At 36.9% G+C, this 24,825-nt stretch overlaps 2 protein-coding genes across 2 annotated transcripts in view; one reads left to right on the top strand and one right to left on the bottom strand.

The window, feature by feature from the left end:
* The first annotated feature begins 590 nt into the window (after nucleotides 1-590).
* On the top strand, nucleotides 591-3,521 carry LOC124645849 (nucleolar complex protein 2 homolog). The gene is made up of 6 exons (XM_047185789.1): nucleotides 591-778; nucleotides 1,026-1,255; nucleotides 1,349-1,535; nucleotides 1,673-2,502; nucleotides 2,585-2,800; nucleotides 2,948-3,521. Exons 1-6 carry the CDS (start codon nucleotides 721-723, stop codon nucleotides 3,497-3,499), a joined length of 2,073 nt encoding a protein of 690 aa, XP_047041745.1. The 5' UTR covers nucleotides 591-720; the 3' UTR covers nucleotides 3,500-3,521.
* A 128-nt stretch (nucleotides 3,522-3,649) lies between these two features.
* Nucleotides 3,650-24,825, bottom strand: part of LOC124645852 (hydrocephalus-inducing protein homolog) — a 35,733-nt gene continuing 14,557 nt past the window's right edge. The window contains 57 exon segments of the mRNA XM_047185793.1: nucleotides 3,650-3,790; nucleotides 3,879-4,059; nucleotides 4,144-4,289; nucleotides 4,464-4,685; nucleotides 4,879-5,103; nucleotides 5,182-5,349; nucleotides 5,606-5,758; nucleotides 5,841-5,976; nucleotides 6,051-6,196; nucleotides 6,278-6,410; nucleotides 6,566-6,735; nucleotides 6,816-6,996; nucleotides 7,077-7,320; nucleotides 7,405-7,592; nucleotides 8,155-8,321; nucleotides 8,496-8,717; nucleotides 8,797-8,989; nucleotides 9,058-9,350; nucleotides 9,429-9,597; nucleotides 9,908-10,097; nucleotides 10,175-10,366; nucleotides 10,443-10,542; nucleotides 10,746-10,868; nucleotides 11,082-11,259; nucleotides 11,361-11,470; nucleotides 11,553-11,743; nucleotides 11,941-12,125; nucleotides 12,206-12,309; nucleotides 12,673-12,815; nucleotides 12,904-13,225; nucleotides 13,374-13,622; nucleotides 13,698-13,989; nucleotides 14,467-14,649; nucleotides 14,789-15,031; nucleotides 15,253-15,452; nucleotides 15,529-15,755; nucleotides 16,000-16,168; nucleotides 16,555-16,678; nucleotides 16,761-16,892; nucleotides 16,974-17,139; nucleotides 17,763-17,886; nucleotides 18,074-18,184; nucleotides 18,268-18,522; nucleotides 18,608-18,807; nucleotides 19,812-19,889; nucleotides 20,331-20,383; nucleotides 20,578-20,739; nucleotides 20,825-21,060; nucleotides 21,143-21,330; nucleotides 21,412-21,615; nucleotides 21,825-21,965; nucleotides 22,093-22,187; nucleotides 22,437-22,502; nucleotides 22,603-22,752; nucleotides 22,942-23,159; nucleotides 23,248-23,389; nucleotides 23,944-24,083. Coding sequence (XP_047041749.1) covers nucleotides 3,650-3,790; nucleotides 3,879-4,059; nucleotides 4,144-4,289; nucleotides 4,464-4,685; nucleotides 4,879-5,103; nucleotides 5,182-5,349; nucleotides 5,606-5,758; nucleotides 5,841-5,976; nucleotides 6,051-6,196; nucleotides 6,278-6,410; nucleotides 6,566-6,735; nucleotides 6,816-6,996; nucleotides 7,077-7,320; nucleotides 7,405-7,592; nucleotides 8,155-8,321; nucleotides 8,496-8,717; nucleotides 8,797-8,989; nucleotides 9,058-9,350; nucleotides 9,429-9,597; nucleotides 9,908-10,097; nucleotides 10,175-10,366; nucleotides 10,443-10,542; nucleotides 10,746-10,868; nucleotides 11,082-11,259; nucleotides 11,361-11,470; nucleotides 11,553-11,743; nucleotides 11,941-12,125; nucleotides 12,206-12,309; nucleotides 12,673-12,815; nucleotides 12,904-13,225; nucleotides 13,374-13,622; nucleotides 13,698-13,989; nucleotides 14,467-14,649; nucleotides 14,789-15,031; nucleotides 15,253-15,452; nucleotides 15,529-15,755; nucleotides 16,000-16,168; nucleotides 16,555-16,678; nucleotides 16,761-16,892; nucleotides 16,974-17,139; nucleotides 17,763-17,886; nucleotides 18,074-18,184; nucleotides 18,268-18,522; nucleotides 18,608-18,807; nucleotides 19,812-19,889; nucleotides 20,331-20,383; nucleotides 20,578-20,739; nucleotides 20,825-21,060; nucleotides 21,143-21,330; nucleotides 21,412-21,615; nucleotides 21,825-21,965; nucleotides 22,093-22,187; nucleotides 22,437-22,502; nucleotides 22,603-22,752; nucleotides 22,942-23,159; nucleotides 23,248-23,389; nucleotides 23,944-24,083 — 9,864 coding nt within the window.

Raw genomic sequence — 24,825 nt, forward strand, 5'->3', positions numbered from 1 at the left:
TAAACTATTAAAATGGTGAAAAAGTGTTGCGTTTCTACTTGCAAAAGTGAATCCTATGGTGGTTGCAATATATCGTTCCACAGGTTAGCTAATAATAACATTTTCGTAAACCAAACAACTAGGGTGCCCATGAATTCTTGTAACGAGTCAAAATATGGGTGATGGATTTTAAAACTGTTGTACTATTGTTATAGCTTCCCAAAAAATGAAGAAAGGCGACATAAATGGCTCAGCAGTCTATATATGAAGTAGAAATACAAAAAAAACAGTCTTCACTACGAATTTTCCTGCTTTTATACTGCTAATTTCCGCTAATTATTAAAAGCCTTTATTAGTATCTTAAGGTCACAAACTGCGTAAGTTAAAACTTCAATACTAATCTGTGTTTAATAATCTTAGCAAATTCGGATTTGTCTCACATAGCTTAATCTCATAGTCACCCTATTAGAAAGGGACAGACAGCCTCCGTACTAACTGTTTCACTCGGCTCGTTTTTTGGGTTCATATGCGAAGTCCTGTTTACTAATATTATGTCTATGTTCTTGAGTGGCAACTGTCGATTCTGCTGTCAATGTCAAAGTAGCTGTCATTGTCAGTGTCAGACAGACCTGGACTTGAAAGCATGTTGCGAACGAAAGTGAAACACAACAACTTGGAATTATTTCAGTAAAAAACACGTGGTGTAGTGAAATATATTAAAACCTGCCTAACTTTACAAATATGAAGAAGAAAATGAAGAAACCCCAGGCACCGGCAGCCCCTGAAGACTCAGGTTCAGGTTTGTTACATTTTTTTTTCCTTATATTTAAATGGTTATGTAGTCGTGGTTATGTTTTCAAGTATATGGAGTAACTACGTGATTCACATGATTGTATAATATTATTTCATGTTGTTCTTGCTGCTCGTTTTCAGATAGGTAGGTAAAACCTTTTAAAGAAATTTAAGTTATTGCTCAATAATTACCAAATTCCAACCCATACCCGGCGTGTTTAAAGTTAAGTCACTCATTATACCAATTTTTCCAGACTCGGAAGAAGAACTTAACCCCGAAGCCCACAAGGAATCCTTAAAAAAGCTAAAAAGTACAGATCCTGATTTCTACAACTTCTTGGAAGAGAATGATGAAAATTTATTAAATTTTGATGTGGATTCGGAAGATGATGCATCCGACAAGGGAGAGGACGATGGTGATGATGATGAAAAAGTTCACAAACCAGGTCCCCTCAGGGGGGACAGCGATGAAAGTGACTTTGAGGTATTTTGACATTTTATTTCTAATTACCGACGAACATTTTACTTCTATTAATATTACAAATGTGTCTAATGAAGAAATAATTACTTTTATCAGGATGAGGATGCAAAACCAGTTCAAGGTAAAATCACCCTTAAAATGGTGGCACAGTGGCAGGCTGAACTCCAGAGTGAAGTCAAAGTGAAACTAACAACCTTGACTACTGTGATCAAGGCCTTTAATGCTGCCATGTTGAGGGCCACCAGTGAAGACGGAGCCTCTGAAGGAGAATACAAAGTTGAAGGTAATATTTTTGATAATTCCCATAAAAAATATTTTTTTTTACTAACTAAAAGAAGAAGAAGAATTATAATTATGAATATATTAGAAAGAGGGTATTTACTTTAAGGCTAATTGAATTTTGTATTTTATTGATTTCAGGATCATCTGTGTTCAACGCTGTCATACAGATGTGTGTTCTATACCTACCAGGTGCTATAAGAAAGTATTTGGGTATGGAACAATCTGGGAAAGATCCACAGAAATGCAAACACTTCATAAAAATTAAAACACACCTGATTTCATATCTTGGTGATTTGCTGAAATTGCTTGGAGGAGTAACATCAGAGAATATATTGACTGTGTTACTCAAACATCTGCACCAAATGGCTATCTATGTTGCTTGCTTCATTAGAATAGCAAAGCAAGCTCTGAAGAAACTCTTGAATTTCTGGAGTACTGGTGAAGAAACTGTAAGGGTGTTGGCCTTCCTATGTATATTGAGGATAACCAGGAACCAGCAGGCAACATTACTTGATTCAGTATTGAAAGCCATGTACATGACTTATGTCAAAAACTGCAAATTCGTGAGCCCTTCCACCTGGCCTGGAATTAACTTCATGAGAAGATCACTCGTAGAAATGTTCTCATTAGACTTAAATGTGTCTTACCAGCATGTTTTCCTTTACATTAGACAGCTGGCTATACACTTGAGGAATGCGATTGTTGTACAAAAGATTGAAAACAGGCAAGCTGTATATAACTGGCAGTTTGTGAACTCACTGCATTTGTGGGCAGACTTATTGGGAGCCACCTCAAACAAACCGCAGCTGCAGCCGTTGATCTACCCTCTGGTTATGATCACTACCAACACAATCAAACTTGTGCCAACACATCAATATTATCCCTTGAGATTCCATTGTGTTGAGATACTCATCAATTTGTCAAAGGAATCAAATACTTTCATGCCTATTTTACCATTCCTTGTTGAGGTAAATATTTAAAACCTGTTTATTTATGGTAATAGGAAGGCAAATTGATTGAATGTTAAATAAAAAATGATTTTTCTTTTAGGTTTTAACAACATTTGACTTCAACAAGAAACATAAGAAGGTTTCAATGAAGCCATTAGATTTCTCCTGCATTCTTCGACTGGCCAAGTCCCAGCTGATGGAGAATGGATTCAAGGACTCTGTAATAGAACGCCTGTATGGACTCCTGTTGGAGTATACAGCTAATGAGTCACACACGATTGCTTTCCCAGATATAACTCTGTTAGCAGTAATACAGGTAAAAATAATAAATAAATCAATCATGAAAACTACTAAAAACAAACACTTTCTAATTTTATAAATTTATTTTATATAGAAGTAAAATATAAATTAAATTAACTATTATTAAAATGAAAACTAATACCATGATACATGTTTGTTTCAGATAAAACAATTTTTAAAATCTTGTTCAGTATCAAACTACACGAAAAAAATGAGGCAATTAGTGGATAAAATTGAGGAGAACTCTAAATTTATAGAACGAGAGAGAGCCAAGATTAGTTTCGCTTTGACTGATGAGAAGATGTTAGCAGCCTGGGAAACTAGTATAAAGACGAAAGGAACTCCGTTGCAAACATTCTTCGAGAATTGGAGTAAAATCAACAAGATACAGAAACGTAAGAAGATTACTAAGAATGATGAGATTGCTGGTGAGTTGCCTAAGATTAAGCGGGCTAAGCTGTCTGATGACGCGGCACAAAACGCGCAAGCGGAGGATAAGGGCCCGGTGGAACTGTTCCCATCTGACGATGAAGGTGAGGATGATCACTTTAAACTAGAAGATGATGATGACGACACGCCGGCTCCAAAGGCAAAATCAGTAAAGAAGAAAAAAGAAAAGAAGAAGCCAGCTAAGAAGAAAGCAATGGAAGTTGACGACGATATTGCCGACGATAAAGAAGATATTGTCCAAGAATTTAGTGTAAGTGACTGGTAATAAATCCATCATTTGATTAAAATATTGTCTTACTATACCTGTGTATACTATAGAATAATAGTTAAAAAAGAATTTAACAGCTATATTTGAGTTATGATAAAAATCTAATAATAATATTGAAGATATAAATAATACAGATGACAGCATGCATCAAGGTATTCCTTGCAAGAAGTAAGTCCAATGCACCTTTGGGTTTGGTGGCTCGCAGTTTTCAACAGTGAGAGCGCCAGTGGGCATTTCAGTCCACCCTGTTACTGGTCTTTCTACCAAGGATACTTGAATCTTGAGATCCTATCAAAAATATATTTTAAGTTATCACAATTTATTTTAAGTTTGACTAATACACACTTGCAATGTGAACTAACAATAACCATATTACCTTTTTAGGTCGAATTGGTTCATACAAAGTCTTCACATAAAATTCATCATTGTCAACATATATTTTAAACATTCTCGTATCATCGAAAACGTTTTTAAACTTTATAATTATGGATCCACCAGCTCTAATTTCGTAAGGCCCTTTCGGTTTCGGTTCTGTACCAGTTCCTTTTATAATGTATCTGTAAATTATTGTTTTATATATATATATATATATTTATTAAAAGTAAGTAGCTTCAGTACAAAAGTTAGATCTTTATACATACACAAATTCACCAGCGTCAACTGAATTGAAAGAAATTCTACTGGTTTGTACGCCAAGCTCAGTCGGCTCAAACCATACCAAAAACTTCCCTTTCTCTTGTGCACTCAGTGTGTAACGTTCATCAGCTTGTATAGATGGGTGAGATACCTGCAAACATTTAAATACTTCTAAGTAGTGTATAAACAAGTTCAAGTAAACTGACTCTTCAGCTTCATAATATTAATTATAGATAACATTAACATAGCAATTATGTCACTAATTCTGTCGTTTCTTTGTCGGCCGCTGCCAACTCAATGTGATTTGAGTATAAAGGATAATAACCGTGCACTCAAACTCAGCTCTGGAATCAGTCTTGTTATGCACCCTGAGACGGATTGGCATATTAGTTCCCAGTGAAGCGGTGTATTCAAGATTTTTCTCCTTTGCAGGTAGACATTTTAATATTATTTTGTAGACAAAAGTGCCGACTAAATCATTTGAGACCTCTAAATAGTCTTCAGTTTCGCCAACCACTAAAGGCGAATATGTCATTGTCAGTACTGCCTGAAAGAAAAAGAAAATGCGTATGTAGTAGTCTTCTTTTTTTACAATCAGTTCTGGTTGGCGCATTTTTATTCAAGTCCTACTTGTTCTCCTAATTTAATTAGGTCATCTTTTCCTGGTCCTCTGATCACCTTTCATTGTGGTTCGTAGTTCGCGAAACGGTCGTGGATTAAAAAACAACTTAGGTACCTACCTCAGATTTCCTATTGATTTTCAAAGTGTCGGGACACTGCAGCTTTTCACAACTGATGAAGAATTCAGCGTCATCTCCCAGCGGATTTTTGACGATCAGTTCATTTTGCGCCATCTCACGCGCACGTGATACGAAAGTCAAAGTGTCCACTATATGACTCGGCGTCACAGAAACGTTGATGATATAGTATTGGTACTCGCGACTCTCTTCGTTTGTGAACATCACCTATAGCAGTCATTATTATAATAGATACCTTTAAATTCCGTCATAACTAATAGATTTTAACCGCATCATAACACTGACTTTAAGTGTCATATCGCACTCCTCGTAACATACGTAGGTCCAACGGCACGTGGCAGTCGCTTCGCCCCACGTCTTGATAGTTTCTGGGCACTTGATTTCATAGTGGCCTTCGAATCTGTCAGGACTTATTCTCTCTACCTCTGTAGATACTATATAAGATTCCGGGAACTAAAATTAGACGGATATTGTGTTATTTCCAGCGTTAGGTAATTCTTTCGATGAATGAAAAAAAAAACCCTCAGTTTAGGAACTCAGGTTTTCTGTTTGGTTTATTGAATATTGATTTTATTGTTTTTAAGTTGTAATTGTTGTTATAGCGGCAAAAAAATAAACAATATTATGAGATATAAACTATCTAATAGGTTTATTCGTAGGTCATCTGAGTAAAGACCGTCGCAAACCCAGCTCCTACCTCAGTACCTACCTCAGAAATATTATACACGGGCAATGGTTCAACGTGCACATCTTTGGCGGGAACTTTTATATTAATGGTGCCATTAGGGTTAGGATGAGCGGCAACTCCAATTAATGACACAAATAACGCGCTTTCACCTAGAGGTGAAAACAAGACTTGACTCTGAAACGCAAGACGCGTTTTTAACTCAATCATTCAATATAAAATGCTATGAATGCCACTTAAATGCGTTGTAAAAGCTTACTTCATGCTTTCCAATAGTTTTTGGTTTAAAATTGATTGGAATATCTAACGTAGAATTGGGCTCCATGTGGAATTCTTTCCAAGTTTCGAACGGCCCACCTGATACTTCAGAGAGAATCAGCCATAAATCGTCAGTTCTAAAAATAAAATTTAGTTTGTATTTTCAACATTGGGTATTAAAACCACATTTAATAGCATGGTGCATAGTTACGGGTTAGTGACGGTAATATAGCCTGTGCTTATGTCTCGGACAGGGCATTCCAAGTACAGAGTTTTGTTCTGAACATTCCCCATGTCGACGCAAGATGCGTATAGGGCTAGTTCGAGAGGCGTATAGTTTTCTATGTTACAACTTGCCTGGAACATGCGTTAACATTTAATATAACGTTTTACATTCATAAGTAGCTAGAAACAAAGATAGTTTCTACTTATACGTACCCATACTTTAATGAAGGGGTTGTGATTTTTAGGTCTGAAAGTAATGGTAAATGTCACATTGGTATGCGCGGCAATTGTGCCGTACTGCGGAGATATCGTAAATTCATCCGATATCAATGGTTGCCACCAAAATCTAGAAAAGTTGAAGGAGTTAGCACCTAGCGATAATAATAGACAGGTGACAGACTTTCAAATGAAATAAAGTCACTACAAACTGCCCTAACAAGTTTAAAAATCGAATCATCAAAAGAAAATAAAATGTAATCCTCCGTGAAGTACTAAACAAACCTGGCGCCAAAATCCCCCTTGTTCAGTAGCATTACTTTTAGAATCTTGCACCCACGCTTGCGCACGCGGCCAAACTGCAGCGAGTTCTGACTGAAGGCCAGGCTCATTCCTGTGGCGCAGCCGCTTAGACGCACTAGAGGCCGCTCAAAGTGGAACACTTTCATATTTAACTGAAATATTATCACATCAATAATAAAGTCAATAAAGTAGAACAAGCCGTTTAATTAAGCCTAGGAAGAGAAGAATATACCTGAACGTTGAGCGTGCTTATCATGCCAACTGGCTTGAATTGTATTTTTAATGGAACCTTTCTGTATGGGCTTATCGTGCACTTGTTTGGTATAACTTTCAATGAAGACAGTGCATTCTGAATATCCATAGCGATTTGGTTTCGAATTTTATCGTTTTTGTATGTTTGCAACATTTGCACCCTGGAAAAGATTGGCAGATGAAAATTATTAAACATTAGTAGGTAAAGCAATCATGTAGAGATTTATAAAAATGTATTTACCTCGATGGCCCTATATTGGAAGGCATATGTGAAGTCCCTGGACTTAAACAAACACTGGTAGCGTCTGACTTAGTCGTATCATCAACCATGGGATACATTTCTCTAAATATGTAAGAGGCTTCTATTGGTATTTTACTATGGTTCATCACTTCTATTGTGCGAACTAATTTTTCCCCTACTTTCACGTGGCCCAAGTCAAAACTCTTTTGACAGCCTTCGTAAAGATCGAATAGAAGAGGAATACCTGGCAAATAATTTGGAACAGTGCTTTTAGTTACTGATGAAAAGTATCTCTTACTTTACTTATCGATTTGGAATAATGACTTACCTTCTCCTTTGATAACTATATTTTCTTCGCAAAGAGAGTTCACCCAAAATTGCAAAGTAAATTCATATTCTTTGACCTGCTTTGGCCTGAAGTAGATAGCTATTTTCAGACGTCTTCCTGGCTTCACACTCGATACTTTCTCATAATCTACGAATAGTTCCGGCAGATTTGCAAAGTTTAGGTCCACTCTGTAAATTTTATCCTTTAATTAAATGCCACCTTAAGTTAAATTATTATTTTTTTATAAAAAGGAAAAAAATATATTTTTGATGGTTTGTTTGTAATGGATAAACTCCAAAATCATAGGACCGATTTAAAAAAATCTTTTCTAAGTTTGTATGTACTTTCTAAATATACCTTAGACACCAATGACTGTGTTTCGGATGGCACGTTAAACTGTAGGTCCCGGCTGTCATTGAACATCCTTGGCAGTCGTTACGGGTAGTCAGAAGCCAGTAAGTCTGACACCAGTCTAATCAAGGGGTATCGGGTTGCCCGGGTAACTGGGTTGAGGAGGTCAGATAGGCAGTCGCTTCTTGTAAAGCACTGGTACTCAGCTGAATCCGGTTAGACTGGAAGCCGACCCCAACATAGTTTGGGAAAAGGCTCGGAGGATGATGATTTAAAAAAATCTTTCACTGTTGGAAAACTACAATCTTCCCGAATAACATAGGTTTTATTTCATTCCGGTACGAACGCAACTGAAACCGCGGGGAAAATGGTTAGTGAAATATAAATTTCCAATCTTACATAATTGGAACTTTATCATCGTTAGTAAATGCAATATTCCTCTTATATGTTGTATCCGGAGTATGAATAAAACATTTTCCGAAGTCAAAGTTCATGCATGAGAAGTGATACAAAGGTTTCTCAATTTCTGCGTGAATAAAAATGCTGTACTCAGGACCATCTGAAATCTAAAGAAAAATCATTTACGAAGTTCCTAAATGTAGTAATTCAATAAAATTCGGAACTTTTCGACATTCTCCATGTCGTTTTCATAATCGTTACTTCTAGAGCTTGTTTTGTTATGGTTTGGACTGGACGGATAGTTAATGCATTGGCAGAATAATAAAAAAAATTGCACCAACCGACAGTGTAACAGGGAATGCCTGCACCGGCACTTGCTTGACGGTAAAGTACAGAGTGCACTCCAGTTCGCCTCCAGGCGTCACGTGACCACTCTTGGGCTCAACGCTCAGCTGCATGTACTTCTTAACGTTGGACCCGTTGTAGTTCCACTCGAAGAAAAACGTTGCCGAACCATCGTTCCTTATAGTAAACGGTATTGTTCTCTCGTATGTTGAGGCAGTCTATAATATCGCAACATTGCATGATTGAATTTTTTAGCAATTTCTGAAGTTAGCATAAATAAGGAAAACAATTAAATACCTGATCTAAGTGTATGTTAGTAATAGCTTCGCTGTTCAGTATATGCTCATTACCAATCAAATAGTAAGTCACTTTGGGTTTAATTGAGAAGCTCAGCGCATTCACGCAAAGAGTTAGATACTTGGTCAAATAGGTAATGTTACAAAATATTTTAAACGATAGTGGGCCATCTTGGATTGGTGTATAAATTATGCTAGAAATAAACGGGTAGGTTATTGAATTTGTTTAAAATAGTAATTATATTAAAGTGAGAGTTCTTACTTAATAGGTGTTTCTGATCTCGGTTTCAGCATCCCTTGATTAGGTTCACAAATAACGGGCGTCTTGCCAGATTCATTGCACAGCGAATTACCCTTGAACTCAAACTTAAGAGCTTCAGTCTCATTATTCTTCAACATAACGACGTTCGTAGACGTGAAGCCGACTAATGAGTTTCTAATCACAAGAATTGTTGGAACGAATATGACATCGGGTTCTCTTACCAAACCGACGACCAATATGTTCATAACTAGGTTATATACTGGTATGAGGAACTTCCACTGAGATTCGTAATCCTGTATAAGAGAGTTAACAGATTAGCAAAATGTTTAAAGAAAATTGTGATCGTAAAAAGAAGTCTTTGAATATCATACCCCAGGGGCAGTAGGGGAAAACGTGAAGGTAACATCAGTGGACGTGCCTCCTTCGACGTAGCCCTTCAGCATGTTGCAGTGAACTGGGATCAGCTCCGGCTTGTCAGACATTATCATCTCGAATATGAACTCGTACGCTTCGCTCGTCGGGTTTATCACATTGAATGTTCTAAAACGATTGAAGAAATCTCAATAAATTGATTCAATCCAGTTAAGAATCGAATTCTGAAGTTTATTATCATAAAAGTTCAGTGAATAGAAAAATTAACTGATATACCGTCAGTTGCACAAAGCTCCATTAAAGTTAAAGCTTCTTTAAATCTATTGCTGACTTTCTTTGTCAACCAGATAAAGTGTTAGCAATAAATTTAATGAAGCTTTAACTTTAATGGAGCTTTGTGTAACTGACGGTTAAAACTATAACAACTCCACGGCAATTAATTCCTCTGTATAAATATTGTATAGATTGAATTACATACTTTTTATAACATCCAGAGCCCAAAACATTGAACTCCAACACAGTCATGTGTGGAGGCAAGGCTACACCCGTGATCTTCCTTCTGCCGGATGTCAAATAGTCACTCTCTTCGATGTCCAAGTGGACGTACGGAATAACGGAACGCGCTGTTAGCTTACACGATATATTCTGATCATATGGATCCAAATTATCTGATTTTAAACAAAAAACATCATTAGCGTTTGTACTATAAATTATTGTAAATCTGCATTTATAAAACAGTACATACCTATAGAACTTTTCAGTCTCACTTTGAAATCAAATGCGTCAAGGGGCGAAAACGTGACTCTGAAGTCACGGCTTTCACCAGGCATCAGGCAATCTTTGATAGGCTCTATTGAGAACGGTAAATCTACCTCGAACCAAGTGTCAACGCTGTCTCGGCCCTGACTGTTACTGAACAGCGTCACATTGCTCGGCTCTTAAAACAAATATGGTTTTAATTCTTATTTAATTGCGTAAATAAAAATATTAAAAATACTTTTAAAATTCTTTACCATTTTCAACCGGAGGTTCTGTTGTTGGGTCATTCCCATTGTTTGTAGAGACATTGCCCACAATACTTTGGTCTATTTCAGGAACTTCATCCGGTTTGAACTAATAATCATAACACAAAACAAATTAGAAGATTTCTTATCAAATGCTGATCAAAAAATGTTTGCTACACCGGCTCAGGAACGGACCCTATGTATGGCGTAGTTACGTAGGGTTGCGTAGTAATTTCGTAGCAAAGACTACGAAACTTCTGCTACGGCTCTGCTACGGCTCTGCAACGTGCTAGTGTATTCTATAAGGCTTACCTCGAAACTTTTCATTTGGTGCTTGTCTATTCGTGCTGGAAATTCGTCGTCTATTTGAAAACTCCATACGATTTTCATGGGAACATGACCAACATTTTCAACGGTAAAGTCGAAATGTCTTGTCTGATAAAACAAACAAAAAATATGAATAGCATCAATTTAAGTACCTACTAAACAATCACATGTTTACAATGTGTGTGAGTTTATTTATTATATTTGGGAAAACAAACAGTAGTACATTAAGGGTAAACAATAGTCTTAACTTTAAACTTAACAAATATACTACCCACAACATTTTCCACAATATACTACCCACAACATTTTCCACGAGTTTACCTGATAAATAAACGTATCAGGCAATGCTTTACTTTCCGGTAATTGGGTAAGATATTTCGTGTATTCAGTTTGCGCTGAATATACAATCACCATATTTATGCCTCCTAAGAAATAATCTGATGGCGGAATCGTTTGTTCGTCTATAAGAGTCTCACATCTTTGATTGAGGCTTAAATCTCTGAAAATGAGATAGAGGATACATGTACTATACTTACCATAATTAAAGGCGTTACAAAAATCTAATGTATATAATCTAAGATATATTTAACAAAGACTTACGTATTATGATCAAACAGGGTGACTATTTGTCGATTGTCCCAAGTCGTCCCCTTCATATCCAGTGTTAGTGAGTCATCACTAATAGCTATCAACGTGCAAGTTAGGAACTCCTAAACATAATATGTGTTGTATTTAACATTTCCAACATTATTAAATATTACTTTAAATATAAAAAAAGTATTCGAACAATACCTTTCGTAAAGAAATAGGTTGTGCCGAGAAAAAAATAATTTCTAAATCTTTCTCTTCGCCCGGCGATATGTAACCCATGGAAGGTTTAATGACGAGGCAGTCCACTTCGGCCCACGTGAACTTGTATACTTTTTCAGAATTATTCACCATCACAACTGATCTTCTTTGTAAAGAACATAATTCGCAGCCACCTGGAATTCATATACGTAAGTATAAACAAAGTATACCTACTTCTTTGCTAACTGCTTGAACTACATTAGATAGCTGTGATGCATACTTCTATAGAGAAAAGCACCTGATTTCATAATAGACCCATCATATTTGATTTATTGAGACAAAATTGGTCATTTTTTATGGAAGTTTTTTATAATCAAATTGGTTATTTTACCAAAATTTAGGATGTATTTAAGGAGGGATGGCTCCATGCTAGTTGCTTCACTGTGCCGCGCAGACGCGTTGGACACCTTCCTCGCCTTCTTGCTGTCGGTCGCCCCCGCAGTCGACTTGGATTTCTTCTTCTCTATACTTGCCGTTTTACTCTTCTTTTCTACCGTAGATACAGTTGACACGGTCCTGTATAAAAATGTAAGTAACAACTACAGGTATCATGATTGCGTTCGTTATCATTTAAATCAAAGATACGAAGTCCTTACCCTTCTGCAGATAACTTATACGCTTCGAGATCGATGTCCATGGAGAGCATTTCTAGTCCCATCAATATGACATCTTCCATAAACGATTCGCCTTCACATAGTACCTGAATGCAATAAACGAGTGAAAATACATGTGAATCTGCTATAGACTCAATAACAATTAAATAATGAGAACATTTGTATTTTATTTAAATTCCAACAGTGTTGTAATTTTTGAACCCAGTATTGTAAAGAACGTCGACGTAGGACGTCCACCAACAAGGTGGACAGACGACCTTATAAAGGTCGCCGGAAGACGCTGGATGCAGGTCGCCTCCAACAGGTATCTGTGGAGATCTAAGGGGGAGGCCTATGTTCAGCAGTGGACGTCCTATGGCTGAGATGATGATTGTAAAGCAATATGTTTATTTTAATGCTCCTTTGAAAGCGTTGGCTCTAAAAAAACCTTGATCTTAAACTAAACTTACAGTAAAATATTCGTAAGGGTTTTCTTCAATAGTAATTTTCACATCACAGCTTATTTTTCCCTTGCTTATAGGATTATAATAAATATATAAAACCGCTAATACCGCTGGTCTGAGCACAACTTTCATACGAAGGTTGATGTCGTCTGAAAGGTTTCATATATTCAGATAAAAAAACAGTAATTTTGGCATTACGTAACGAAAGGATCAAGGGATTTCATTTCACATACTTACCAGGATCTCCAAGTATGACCATATGTTCAGTTTCGGGTGCAGCACACAACCAGAATATGGGTCTTACTTCGTCCATCGATTGTAAAACGTCTAAAACGACCACGCTGTTTACAGAGCTAATATTTTTGAAGCGAATAGCTTTGTGGCTGACGGATCCTAGACATGTGACCGGGAATTGTAGCGAAGCAACCCTCTGGTGCTTCAACCGAGGTGATACCAACGCTATTCTAGGTATAACACCTTCGCCGATCAGACATATCTTGAATGACTGCTCTTGATTATCAAGTAATTTTAATTTGATTTCCAATACTGCACGATACTCCTGAAATAGTATCAAATTACTTGCTTATTATCACGTTTTTTTAATACCAAAATTAAAATAAAATACATACTAAACACTGTAATTATAAGTACCAAGTACTACCTATTTATTTCTAGAACACATTATTGCATACTTAATTAATACATACCTGCAGTGCTTTAGGAGTGAAAATGATTCCTAAATTCTTGTGCAGCAAAGGTTCTATATGAGTCTCGAATTTATCCAGTGAGAAAATTCCAGGCGCCGAATTTGATTGAGGATGAAGTTTCATAGTAAGTGCACATGCAACAAGTCCATTGTTGTAAAGATCTATTGCTCCCGTATGACTCGAATTGACTGTGACGCCGAAAAAATGCAAAGTCACTGAATTCTCCGCGAAAACGCAATGTGGTGACGACTGCAAACGAATGAAATGTCAGAAACATTGAACTAAATTGACTATTCACTAATTTTATCAGATAGTGAGACTTACCTCTGGAACTTTGTACTCAGATAAATTTTTAACAATTAAATGTTCTCTAAAAGTGGTCTCAATATTCCACAGGTCTAGGGTAGGCATAGCCCCTGTACCGACTAGTCTAAGAGGCACCCCCTGAGCCTCCGCCGGACATGTGTCGCTTATGACAAAATTGATGGTTTCCTCAAACTTCCTCGCTGCAGTTGCGAAAAATTGAATCTGTATGGTCCGACTTGTTCCAGGAGGAAGTAGGTTGTCTTCGTTCATGATGAGGAAATTCCCACATTTCAGTGGAGGATTTCTAATCCTGTTGAATATATTTAAAACATGGGAACAATTGAAAATTATTTGGCTTCAATATTTCATCATCCTCCGAGCCTTTTTCCCAAACTATGTTGGGGTCGGCTTCCAGTCTAACCGGATGTAGCTGAGTACTAGTGCTTTACAAGGAGCGACTGCCCTGCCTGACCTCCTCAACCCAGTTACCCGGGCAACCCAATACCCCTTGGTTAGACTGGTGTCAGACTTACTGGCTTCTGACTACCCGTAACGACTGCCAAGGATGTTCTATGACAGCCGGGACCTACAGTTTAACGTGCCATCCGAAACACAGTCATTGGTGTCTAAGATATACTTAGAAAGTACATACAAACTTAGAAAAGTTGCATTGGTACTTGCCTGACCTGGAATCGAACCCGCGCCCTCATACTCGAGAGGTTGGTTCTTTGCCCACTAGGCCACCACGACTTTTGGCTTCAATATTTATCAAGTCATTATTACTTACTTGTTGTCTTTGCCTTTCGGGACGGGTGGAGGGAGTGCAGGGTCCACTTTGTAAGCAACCGGTAGAACTATCTCATAGGTTACTGGACATTTGCTTGTATTGTTCAGGATAACATCCCTCATTATACCCGTACCCACTGGTATTATGTGGAAGTTTAATTCACCCAGCGGGAATAGGGTAAAACTGGAAATGCAGATAAGTGCCATGAAATATGACTTCTCGTCTTTTTACATCACGTAAAATACTTTAGAAACTCTAGTTTTTTAAATAAGTTATGTTTCTTGTCTTGTATAAAATAAAAAGCCACACAGTGAGAACTTACGTATTATAAAAGGAAGCAATGGTCACACAAACTGGGAACTTGGCCACGACGACCTGGTCCTTGCTGCCGTCCAGCAGCGAGCACGTGTACGCGGGCACGTTCACCAGGTTCATCGACGTGGTGGGCGTGCACTCGAACTCGATGGCTATCAGCTTAAGCGTCGCAGGAACCATGCCGCACTCCGGGATAGCTTCGAAAGACCGCAAGAGAGAGGGTTCGGGGAAGTTTTTCACCTTTTTCAACCTGCATCGTTTTGCATAATTAGTCGATACTCTATTGTTCCAAATAGGATTACATGCTTATGTGTTACACCAGGATACTACGTTCCGCCCATCTTTCGTGAAGATGAATATTGTAAAAATATTAGGTTGGATATCTGGATCCTAGATGGACAGATTCTAAACCTCGATTAGGTACTGGATTAGGTATTAGGGTTATGTATCGAAAAATTAAAATTGACTAACTTGTAGTAAATATTATATTTTCCTCGATTAAGCAAGTACATTTCCCGTATAACTGTGGAATTAACTTTGACGTTGCCATAATTGAGGTAGTTCTCGCTTGGGTTCTCGTGCGCACATTCAACCATGACGTCATAGCACTCCGCTGATAGTGACAAATTGTCAACCAGCATCGGATCCCCGCGACCTTCTGCGTCATAGATCTGTAAATATTATAAAATAAATATCATTCATGTTTAATAAACCTGTAAAAAAGAATATATACTATACGAAACTTACGTCGATCGACAAAATTTTTTGAACAATAACTCCAACTCGGCAAGCTATGTACGTAATAGGCACGACCTGATTGTCTTGTCTCAGAACAATGCCAGAAGTCTGCGATATTATAAAGTCTTCCACAAATTCACTAGCGTTGCGTATCTTCCACATTATTGGAAGGATCGAATCGTTCTTCACAATAAATCTATCATCTTCTCGGCGGTATAGTAAAAGCTTTCCATACTCTGAGAATCAGGTTACATCATATAAATACGAAATATTTTTTTTATTATAAGGGATTACGAGCAGGTCAGTCATTTTTACATAATAAAGTAATAAACCAAAAGCAGAATAGATACAGACCATTTAAAAATTGTTATAACAGTTAATATTTCCTACACCATAGTAACATTAAAAATAGCTTGAAGTAGGCAGACGGTGAAGCGATACTTATCTCTATTCAATGTTTAAAGACTATTTTAATCTTACCAATCATCTTAGTCAGCGGTAGTATTTCCACGATCGGATAAACTCCGCTACAAGCGATGTTCACCATTACTATTTCAGGATTATCCTTGACACAGAATAATAATACGCTCCTGTGTACACCCACTTCTGCAGGAGCCGCGGAAATTGTCAGCTTGTCTCGACAGCCGGGCTGCGAACAAAAAATAAACAACATTACAAGAATAAAACGCCAAAGGACGAGTGAATTATAAAACCGGCCAAGTGCGAGTCGGACTGGCGCACGCAGGGTCCCGTACCAGAGCAAAAAAATCACGTTTGTTGTATGGGAGCCCCCAAAATATTTATTTTATTTTCGTTTTGAGTATTTGTTGTTATAGTGGCAACATAAATACATCATCTGTGAAAATTGCAGCTCTCTAACCATCACGGTTCATGAGATACAGCCTGGTGACAGACGGACGGACGGACGGACAGAGGAACGAAAACAATAGGGTCGCGTTTTACCCTTTGGGCATGGAACCCTAAAATCATGCTATCTTTTGAAGCGTCATCTTGACTGGAGTTTTTGGCACTTACTTCCAACTTCATAAAAGTTTTGTCTATTTGAAATGTTGTCGTATCTTCTAAAAACTCAATCACAACATCTGCAGTAACTAGTGAAGAATTTTTTAAATCAATTTTGTAATCTTCCTCATAGATTCTGTAAATGATATATTTTTTGAATGTCTAATGCAGTTTAAATTAAAGGAGAAAAACATAAAAAAAAACAAGGGTGTACCTACCTATTCGATCCCACAAATATCGGTCCAAATTCAAAAACTTTTAGATCATCCAAATAAGTAATTTTGTATACGTTGTTCTCTTGAGTTCTTCTTACAAAATTTTCAAACATCTTTTTAGGGCGGCTATCCAATCTATAATAAATGATTAGTGGAATGAGGCATTCACGGAGTAACTAAACATTCTTGTTTTGTATAAAAAAATGTCGTTTATACCTGGGTAAATCACAGATTCCGTTAACGTTAATATCAGTTCTCGACTCAGGCCACCCACTGACTTCAACAAATCGTTTGACGCTATAGTTTCCTTCTTCCTGAGGGCTAAAAGAGTATTTGCATCTCACGAGATCTCCAGGTTGCAGTACTAGACGTCCTCCGGGAGCTGAAATTTTGCTTAAACATCAAAATCAAAAGTCATTTATTCAAAGTAGGCTGAAAATCAGCACTTTTTGAACGTCAAATCTACAAAAGACAGCCCCCAAAACGCCCGCCCTTCACCACTTCCTATGTGTGCTTTACTTAGACATTGCTATTTTAATGTATCTATACTTATAATAAATCTGTAGAGAGGTCAATTCTGTACATTAAATATATTTCCAAAATAACTATCAGGAGGTGCTTAATGATCGATACTGATGCCAAAAATGCAATCAGTAAAATTTTTGTCTGTCTGTGTCTTTCTGTCTGTCTGTCTGTATGTTCGTTATGGAAACAAAAACTACTCAACGGATTTTAATGAAACTTGGCACAAACATTCTTCATACTCCTGGGCAGGTTATACGATACATTTCATCACGCTACGATCAATAGGAGCAGAGCAGTGATGGGAAATTTTGGGAAAACGGGTGAAGTTACTCCATTTTTTAAGCTACCGTCGTGTCGGAAAGGCTGGTGATTAGTATTTCTTCCTCTCTTTGCATAAAGTCCGAATCTAACGCGGAAGAAGTCGCTGGCAGAAGCTAGTAGTTAATATTTGATGATGATGATGTAATTGAAAATATTTACACTCAATAGGTTTGACGCTGGTTAACGGAAGAGGCCGTGTGTCGTGGACGTCTTCATTTTCCTCGTGCATTTTCTCTACAGATGTTGATGGAATGTCACTCGTCGATGTTTGAGAAGAAGTTACCTGCTCATACAACAGGCACATTCATGTATTAGGCTGACATAGACATCGACTTTTTGGACCCATTTTAATCGCATACATCATAAGTATAAAACCATTTAACCGCGCCGTATTGTCGCCAAAATTTAGCTCTTTGGTTGTTCGCCAGATTAGTAGTAACTTAACTCAACAGTAATAAGCAATTGATTACCTTTTTGCCACAAGTGCAATGCCACTTCGAAAGAATATTTAACACATTATCTTGATTGGAGTCATCCAACAAATTCAAATCTGTCAATTGATTACATTCGCATTTTTTTATCTGGAACGATTTGTTCTGTATATTAGTAAAGCTATTTATCACAACCAAAAACTAATTATAAATAGATCCTATTGTAAGCTTACCGGAGCTTCGTCTAAATACCACCATTTAAGCGGTGGCTCATGATGTATTGTCGGAAAAGTTTTGGGTAATAAGACAGTATATTCTTTTCTATTTACAGGACATTTAAGTAGATCACATGGCTCTTCCTCAGTTAAAGCTTCTCTGACGATGGTGGAGTGCGAAAACATTCTGGCCAGAGCTTGCTTGTAGTGCAAACACGGACACATTATTAATGTCAACGGGAATCCTCTCTCGGCGAAATTGGCTTCTGATACCTGTAATAGAATGTGTAAAGGCCTAACCTTTGATTTCATTTGAAAAATATGTATGAATTATTAGACTATTTGCTAGGTTACAAACCTGCAGTTGCACTTCAGATTTTTTCTTAAGTTTCTTTTGAGCTACTCCTACCACTTGTCCGTTAAAGGCTAATAAAGGCGTGCCCACATCAGCGTCGTCTATGATCCAATTATTTGCGATATTTATAAGTTGCTCGTAGGTAATCTTATTGTATTCGTTGTATTTCGCATTCATTGCAGCATGTTCAGTTGTTTGCTTGGCTAGATTTAAGATAAAAATAATTCTTTCTATATAAAAAAAATACATTTCCATAATCTATATCTATATATATACAGGGTTACTGGTAAGTAGACCGCATCCTTTCAGGAGGTGATAGTATAGGTCAATACGGACAAATTTGACCCTGGGATACACTGGGCAAAAGTTAACCCGTTTCAAGATAATCGAATTTTAAGATCTTTTCTTTACAAGTCGTCTAGGTACACGTATACATTTTTATTACTAGTTAAAAGTCTCGTTTTTGCGGATTTTTGTGTGTTTTGTGGCTTTTTGGATAGCTAGATAAATGTAGATGTTTTTTAAGTATTCTGCACAAAAAAATTAAGAGTAATATTTTTGAGAAAATATCGACTAAAAAAGTAATTGCTGTTCGCTATAATTTCCTCTGTGATTTGTACAGTTTTATGGTTTGTTATTGTGAAATGATTCATCTTCTATCCAAAAACACATAAAAATCCACAAAAACGAGACTTTTGACTAATAATGAAAATTTATACGTGTACCTAGACGACTGATCTTGAAATTCGATTCTCTTGAAACGGGTTAACTTTTGCCCAGTGTATCCCAGGGTCAAATTTGTCCGTATTGACCTATACTATCACCTCCTGAAAGGATGCGGTCTACTTACCAGTAACCCTGTATAAAAGAAAGTCGTATTAGTTACTCCACTTATAACTCAAGAGCGGCTGAACCGATTGAGCTGAAAATTGGCAGGGAGATAGTTTAGAGCCAGGAGAAGGACATAGGACAGTTTTGTTACCATCCGGGACGCGGGTGAAACCGCGGGCAGAAGCTAGTAAGTACATAAAAGAAAGACGTGTTAGTTACACATTTTATAACTCAGGAATAGCTGAACCATTTAAGCTGAGAATTTGAGGAGAGGTAGCTTAGTCCCGGGAGAAAGACATAGGATAGTTTTGTCACCATCCGGGAGGTGAAACCGCGGGCAGAAGCTAGTACAGTATAATTATTGTAATGTCTGTACCTTTGGGATCATCTTTCTTCATTTTTTTCTTAGACTCAGCTGGATCTGCTGCTAACGAATGTGAACTTCGTGTTTCGCCTAAATAGAAGAATAATTGTTATAGGTATATTTTGTATTGCAAAGCTCTTGTTTTATATAAAGACCAAATTCATCTAGGTGAGCGCTGCACAAAGTAGGCAGAAGTTGGGGAATCATAAATCTATAATGAAGACGCATGTGAAGCTGAGCTATAGTCACTTGGTCAGCTTGCATTACTAAATATGAACTGCTAATACACGGAATGTGATAACTAAGGGCCAGGCCACAACAGTGCGTTGCGGCGTCGCATCGCAAAAACAACATTGCACAGCTATGCGATTAATATGATATGCGTCGTTGATTTTTGCGATGCGACGCCGCAACGCACTGTTGTGGCCTGGCCCTAAAGATTTAAAAGTATTGAGTAAGAAGACAGGTACTTGATGTAATAATTTACAATCATGCTTTTAAATTTCGAATGCAACATAGCACCGTACTTACCTCTACCAGATTTTTCTTTCTTACTATTTTCCGTTGATGGCCTGAAATCCAAGCTAAAGAATTTTATTAAATTTGTTTGTTCTCTTGACCGTGAAAGACTAGATAGGTATCGTTCAAAAACTATTTGTACATTTTAGTTTATGTAGTCACAGTTAAGACTGTATTTAAGAATGCACCATTTAACTACCTAGAGGTATATTTAACTATCAAGTCAAATTGACGCATCTTCCATGTTTGATATACTTACCCCGCTTTTTCTAAATATTTTTTTCTTCTACTGTCTAATCCGTAAGTAATGTACAAGGCCTTTAACTCTGGTGATGACATATCATACTCTAGGGCGTCCATCTTGTCAAACGATTCTACAATACTTTGTATTTCAGTCTCATCATAGACTTTTGAACGCGTCCTGTAAGTATAACATTCATTAAGACTCTGTAATATAAGTGTATCTAACAATTAAATGAATATTATAATTGAAAGAATCTACTAACTCGTCAAACAAGATGTCAGCTTCACGTTGGGCTTCGTCATGCGCTTGTGACCATTTAGCGAAGTCTGAATGACACAGTACGAGGTGCAAGTTCTTAATGCTACGTTTGCACCTTATCAGCGTGGTCAGCACTAACTGTGGATTCTTTATCACCATGCTTGTCAGCGAATCTACCACGAAACCACGGTGGAACTTCGGCTGAAGGAATAACTCAGAAAGAAGTTCTTCCACCAAGTCCTGATAAAGAACGAAAATTTAAAACATCCGTGATATGATCATGTCCTGAAAAATTTGCGATAACTGAAACATATTAACTGACCATCTGAAACAAAGTCGTTGATCCCATGGCTCCCAAAACAGTATGAGAAGCGACTGATGAAGTGGGCGAGCGCTTTTTCTTCTTATCGCTGGCTCTCGAACGAGGAGTGGCCACGTTTTTCGTGTTGGCCAGACATTGAATTTTCTTTAAAAGAATCTCGAACTCATCTTGTAACTCGTCGAAATCATCTGTGACAAATACCAATTAATAATTCATTAGTCAATTTCTGGAACTGTATAAAATGCTTCAAACTTTAGTAGTCGTTCCACCTTCATCATGTTCATCATTAGGAGTCGAGTCGTTTCTCATGTTCCTTTTCATGATCTCGTAATTTTCCTGAATAGCAGTCACAAGTATATCTTTAGCCGGAGTGTCAGTTTCACATAATGCTTGAACTATACACAGATCCACATTTATTGTAGGTATATCGAGATGTTTGCCCACTGTATACGCCATTTCTTGACATTGCATTTCTAAAATGAACATTGTTTTTATGCAGCTTAGACTTAACACACTTAGGCTAAAACTTATCAATTTTAACACCATCTACCTACACATTACAGTCATAGAAGAGGCTAACCTAATATCCAGTGGCTACAGGACTCATGTTGCATTAAATCACGAATATATAATAAACCTGCATGTTAGTGCAACCATTTACAACATTATCATGCTTTGTTACCTTCACACGGGGACCCATGAAAAAATATGAGAATGCCTTTTGATTGTTTTTCGCTAGGCGTATCAGATGTGTTGGTATCGAAAACATGTAAGCATGCCTGCAACGGATCGACGTGCCTCTCTTTCATATCTCTGATTTCGTCTGAAAGAGATGAGTTATATAATAATCGACAAAAATTTATTAACAGGGTTTGTGGTATGTCTCATAAGCTGTAGATAATTAATTAATATTCTAATACAAAGCTCGGCTATGGTAAGAGGTAACATACCAGCAATAATTTCAGCCTCAGTTCGGACTTTTATAGGCGGTGTTTCTTTCGGCTGAATCTGAGATTTTTGACTTGACTTTGGGCTTTTACTTTTCCTAAAATAATTTGATTATTAACAATTGCTTAAATCAAACCGAATAAAACCCACAAAATATTAATAACATTGGCTAGTCCATTTAAACCCCAAAATAACAAGAGAAGCTAATTTATTCATGTTAAGGAATAAAATAATAAAGTAACACGATCAACAAAGTTTTTTTAGTAATTGCTATTATTTTTCTCTGAAATCAGAGTTGTGAATATTATGGCAATCAATATTTATTATTTTGTTACTAAACGCATACTTTGCCGAAGTGGAAGCTTTAGTCGTAATCACTTTATTGCTCAAAGCTAGTTCATCCTCTTTTGTCCTGAAAAAATAAATAATAAAAAAATTAGGACTCACTTTAAAAATAAAATACGTCTAGAAATTAATATAAGTACGTAAGCGTAGTTGTAACAGAAACATACTTTTTGACTTGATCGATGAAGTTACGGTAAAAGTTGACAATTTCTCGTGGCAGCCCTACTCCCGGCTTAACTGCCGGAACCAACATTTCTTCTGGCTTATTGTAGTATTTATAGAGAAGTTGGAATATTTCATCTTCTTCTTTCCACTTGCTAGAAGGAAAGTGCTATAATGAGGTACTTGATTTCGTTATCTAACTATAGTAAGACTAAGGCATAAACTAAATCATTATAAGTAGGTACCTACTTTTGTACGGTATTTTTAAGTCATGCTATGCAATCTTGTTTAATCAACAAACCTGGAAGTTCTAAATATAGACAAATTTAATAAATTTAACTTACTCATCAGTATGAGCTATTATCAGCTCTATGGGGAACGGACAAGGATTCGTAAGACCGAAGTAAATGTCAGTTTTTTCAGCCCACGGCAATGTCGGTGGGAAGTTCACGTTCGGCCCTATGACGTGCACGTGGGGCACTATGCCTTGCCCAGTCACTGGGATCGTCATTTTATTGGGGTTCATGTGAAATCTGAATATCAGCATGCCTTCATACATCATCTGTCACGCGAAAAATATTTCTTTGAAGTTGTATGCGCCAATGTTAAATATCTATACAATGATATTAACAAAATGAAGTATAACGCACCTCCATAGTGGGTTTGAAAGCAACGCTGAGCCAGCCGCCTTCACCAGGCTCGTATTTCCCTGAACTGTCGAGCACCACCATGGGAATAACTCCCGGTGCCTTCAGCCTCAAAGTGACATACCAAATGCATGTTGGCCTACCCCTGTATCATTATTTTGATGTACTGTGTGCACCATTAACAAAGTTACCTACGTTGGTCCAAGTTTCAAGTAAATATATGATTTACTTCTATGAGTGACAAGAACTCTTTTGAGGTTGGATTACTTATTGTTTGCGAATTATTATGTAATAATTTCTAAAGTGCAAACTATTGTCCTCATGTCATGTCTATAAAAATCTATAACAAACTACCTGAAACACTAAGAAATGAAAAAAAGACACATATATTTGCAAACAAATTGAAAAAACTTCTCCTAAGCAAATGCTACTATAGCGTTAAAGAATACCTTGACGATAAAAAGATAGTCGAATGAATAACTTGTGTTTTCCTAATCTACTATTGCATCTATATTATTATATCTACTACTGTAATTAGACTTTCTAGCCTTCTTTTGCTGTGCCCTAACAGGGTCCATAATATGTACCTAGCTTTAAGGCCCTTGTAACATCTTTATAACTTTATGGTATGCAAATAAATATGAATATGAATATGAATATCATTACAAGAATATGCACAAGATTTTAATCTGTACTCACACATTTTTTAATGGAATCGAACTAATAATTTTATCGCCACATCGCACCGATCCAAAATCAATGCACGTCGAATTTGATACCAAGTACGGAACTGCGCAAAGTGCTTTGATTTGTATTGGAATTGTTACTCCGTATGGCACCTAAATATAACAACATAATAAGATACGTAATAAAAATAAATACTAAGGTAGACGTACCAATACTCGTCGGATTTCGGAAATCACTGACTTTGAAGCGCTACTGTGTGTTAAATATTCAATAGAAAATGACAATTTTTGCATGACATGATAGAGAATTTATTCGTTATTCTAAGTAACTAATGTTTTTTTAATCATTTTGATGGGTTTATGTACTTATTCAGGCAATCGTAAAAAAAGGGCGATTTGTACCAATAGTCGTCTGATTTGTACGGATACTCGTCAAATATTCCCAGTACTCGTCAACTTTTAATGCTAATGTAAACTCTCTGCTCTTGAACATAAAGTTCAAGTTATGTACATTTTTTGTGGTTGAATTTGTTAAGCATACTTGTGCCTTTGAAACATTAGATAGATAGATAGAAAATCAAATCCCTATTTAGTATTCAATAAAACAGATACTTAGTTGCATTTTAATTTATATTCCTAACTATCAAACGCTTGGAATCACAAAATCAGTCTATAAAATATGTATATGTTATATTTCTTAGTCATAATAACCATGGAGTCATGTGCATATTGTAGCACGAGTAAAATTATTACTATAAAAATATTTAAATTGTAAAATAAAATAATCAGTTTTCACAAAAAATAAAAGTCACATTCATTTATCATCATCTCAGCCATAGGACGTCCACTGCTGAACATAGGCCTCCCCCTTGGATTTCCACGGATACCTGTTGGG

This window comes from Helicoverpa zea, chromosome 3 (genome assembly GCF_022581195.2).
Source record: "Helicoverpa zea isolate HzStark_Cry1AcR chromosome 3, ilHelZeax1.1, whole genome shotgun sequence".
NCBI classification, from domain to species: Eukaryota; Metazoa; Arthropoda; class Insecta; order Lepidoptera; family Noctuidae; genus Helicoverpa; species Helicoverpa zea.

Coding starts and splice junctions, on each gene's coding strand:
- LOC124645849 (XM_047185789.1), top strand. CDS start 721: ATGAAGAAGAAAATGAAGAAACCCCAGGCACCGGCAGCCCCTGAAGAC. Junction 779..1,025: donor CCCTGAAGACTCAGGTTCAG/GTTTGTTACATT, acceptor CAATTTTTCCAG/ACTCGGAAGAAGAACTTAAC. Junction 2,503..2,584: donor TTTTACCATTCCTTGTTGAG/GTAAATATTTAA, acceptor TTTTTCTTTTAG/GTTTTAACAACATTTGACTT.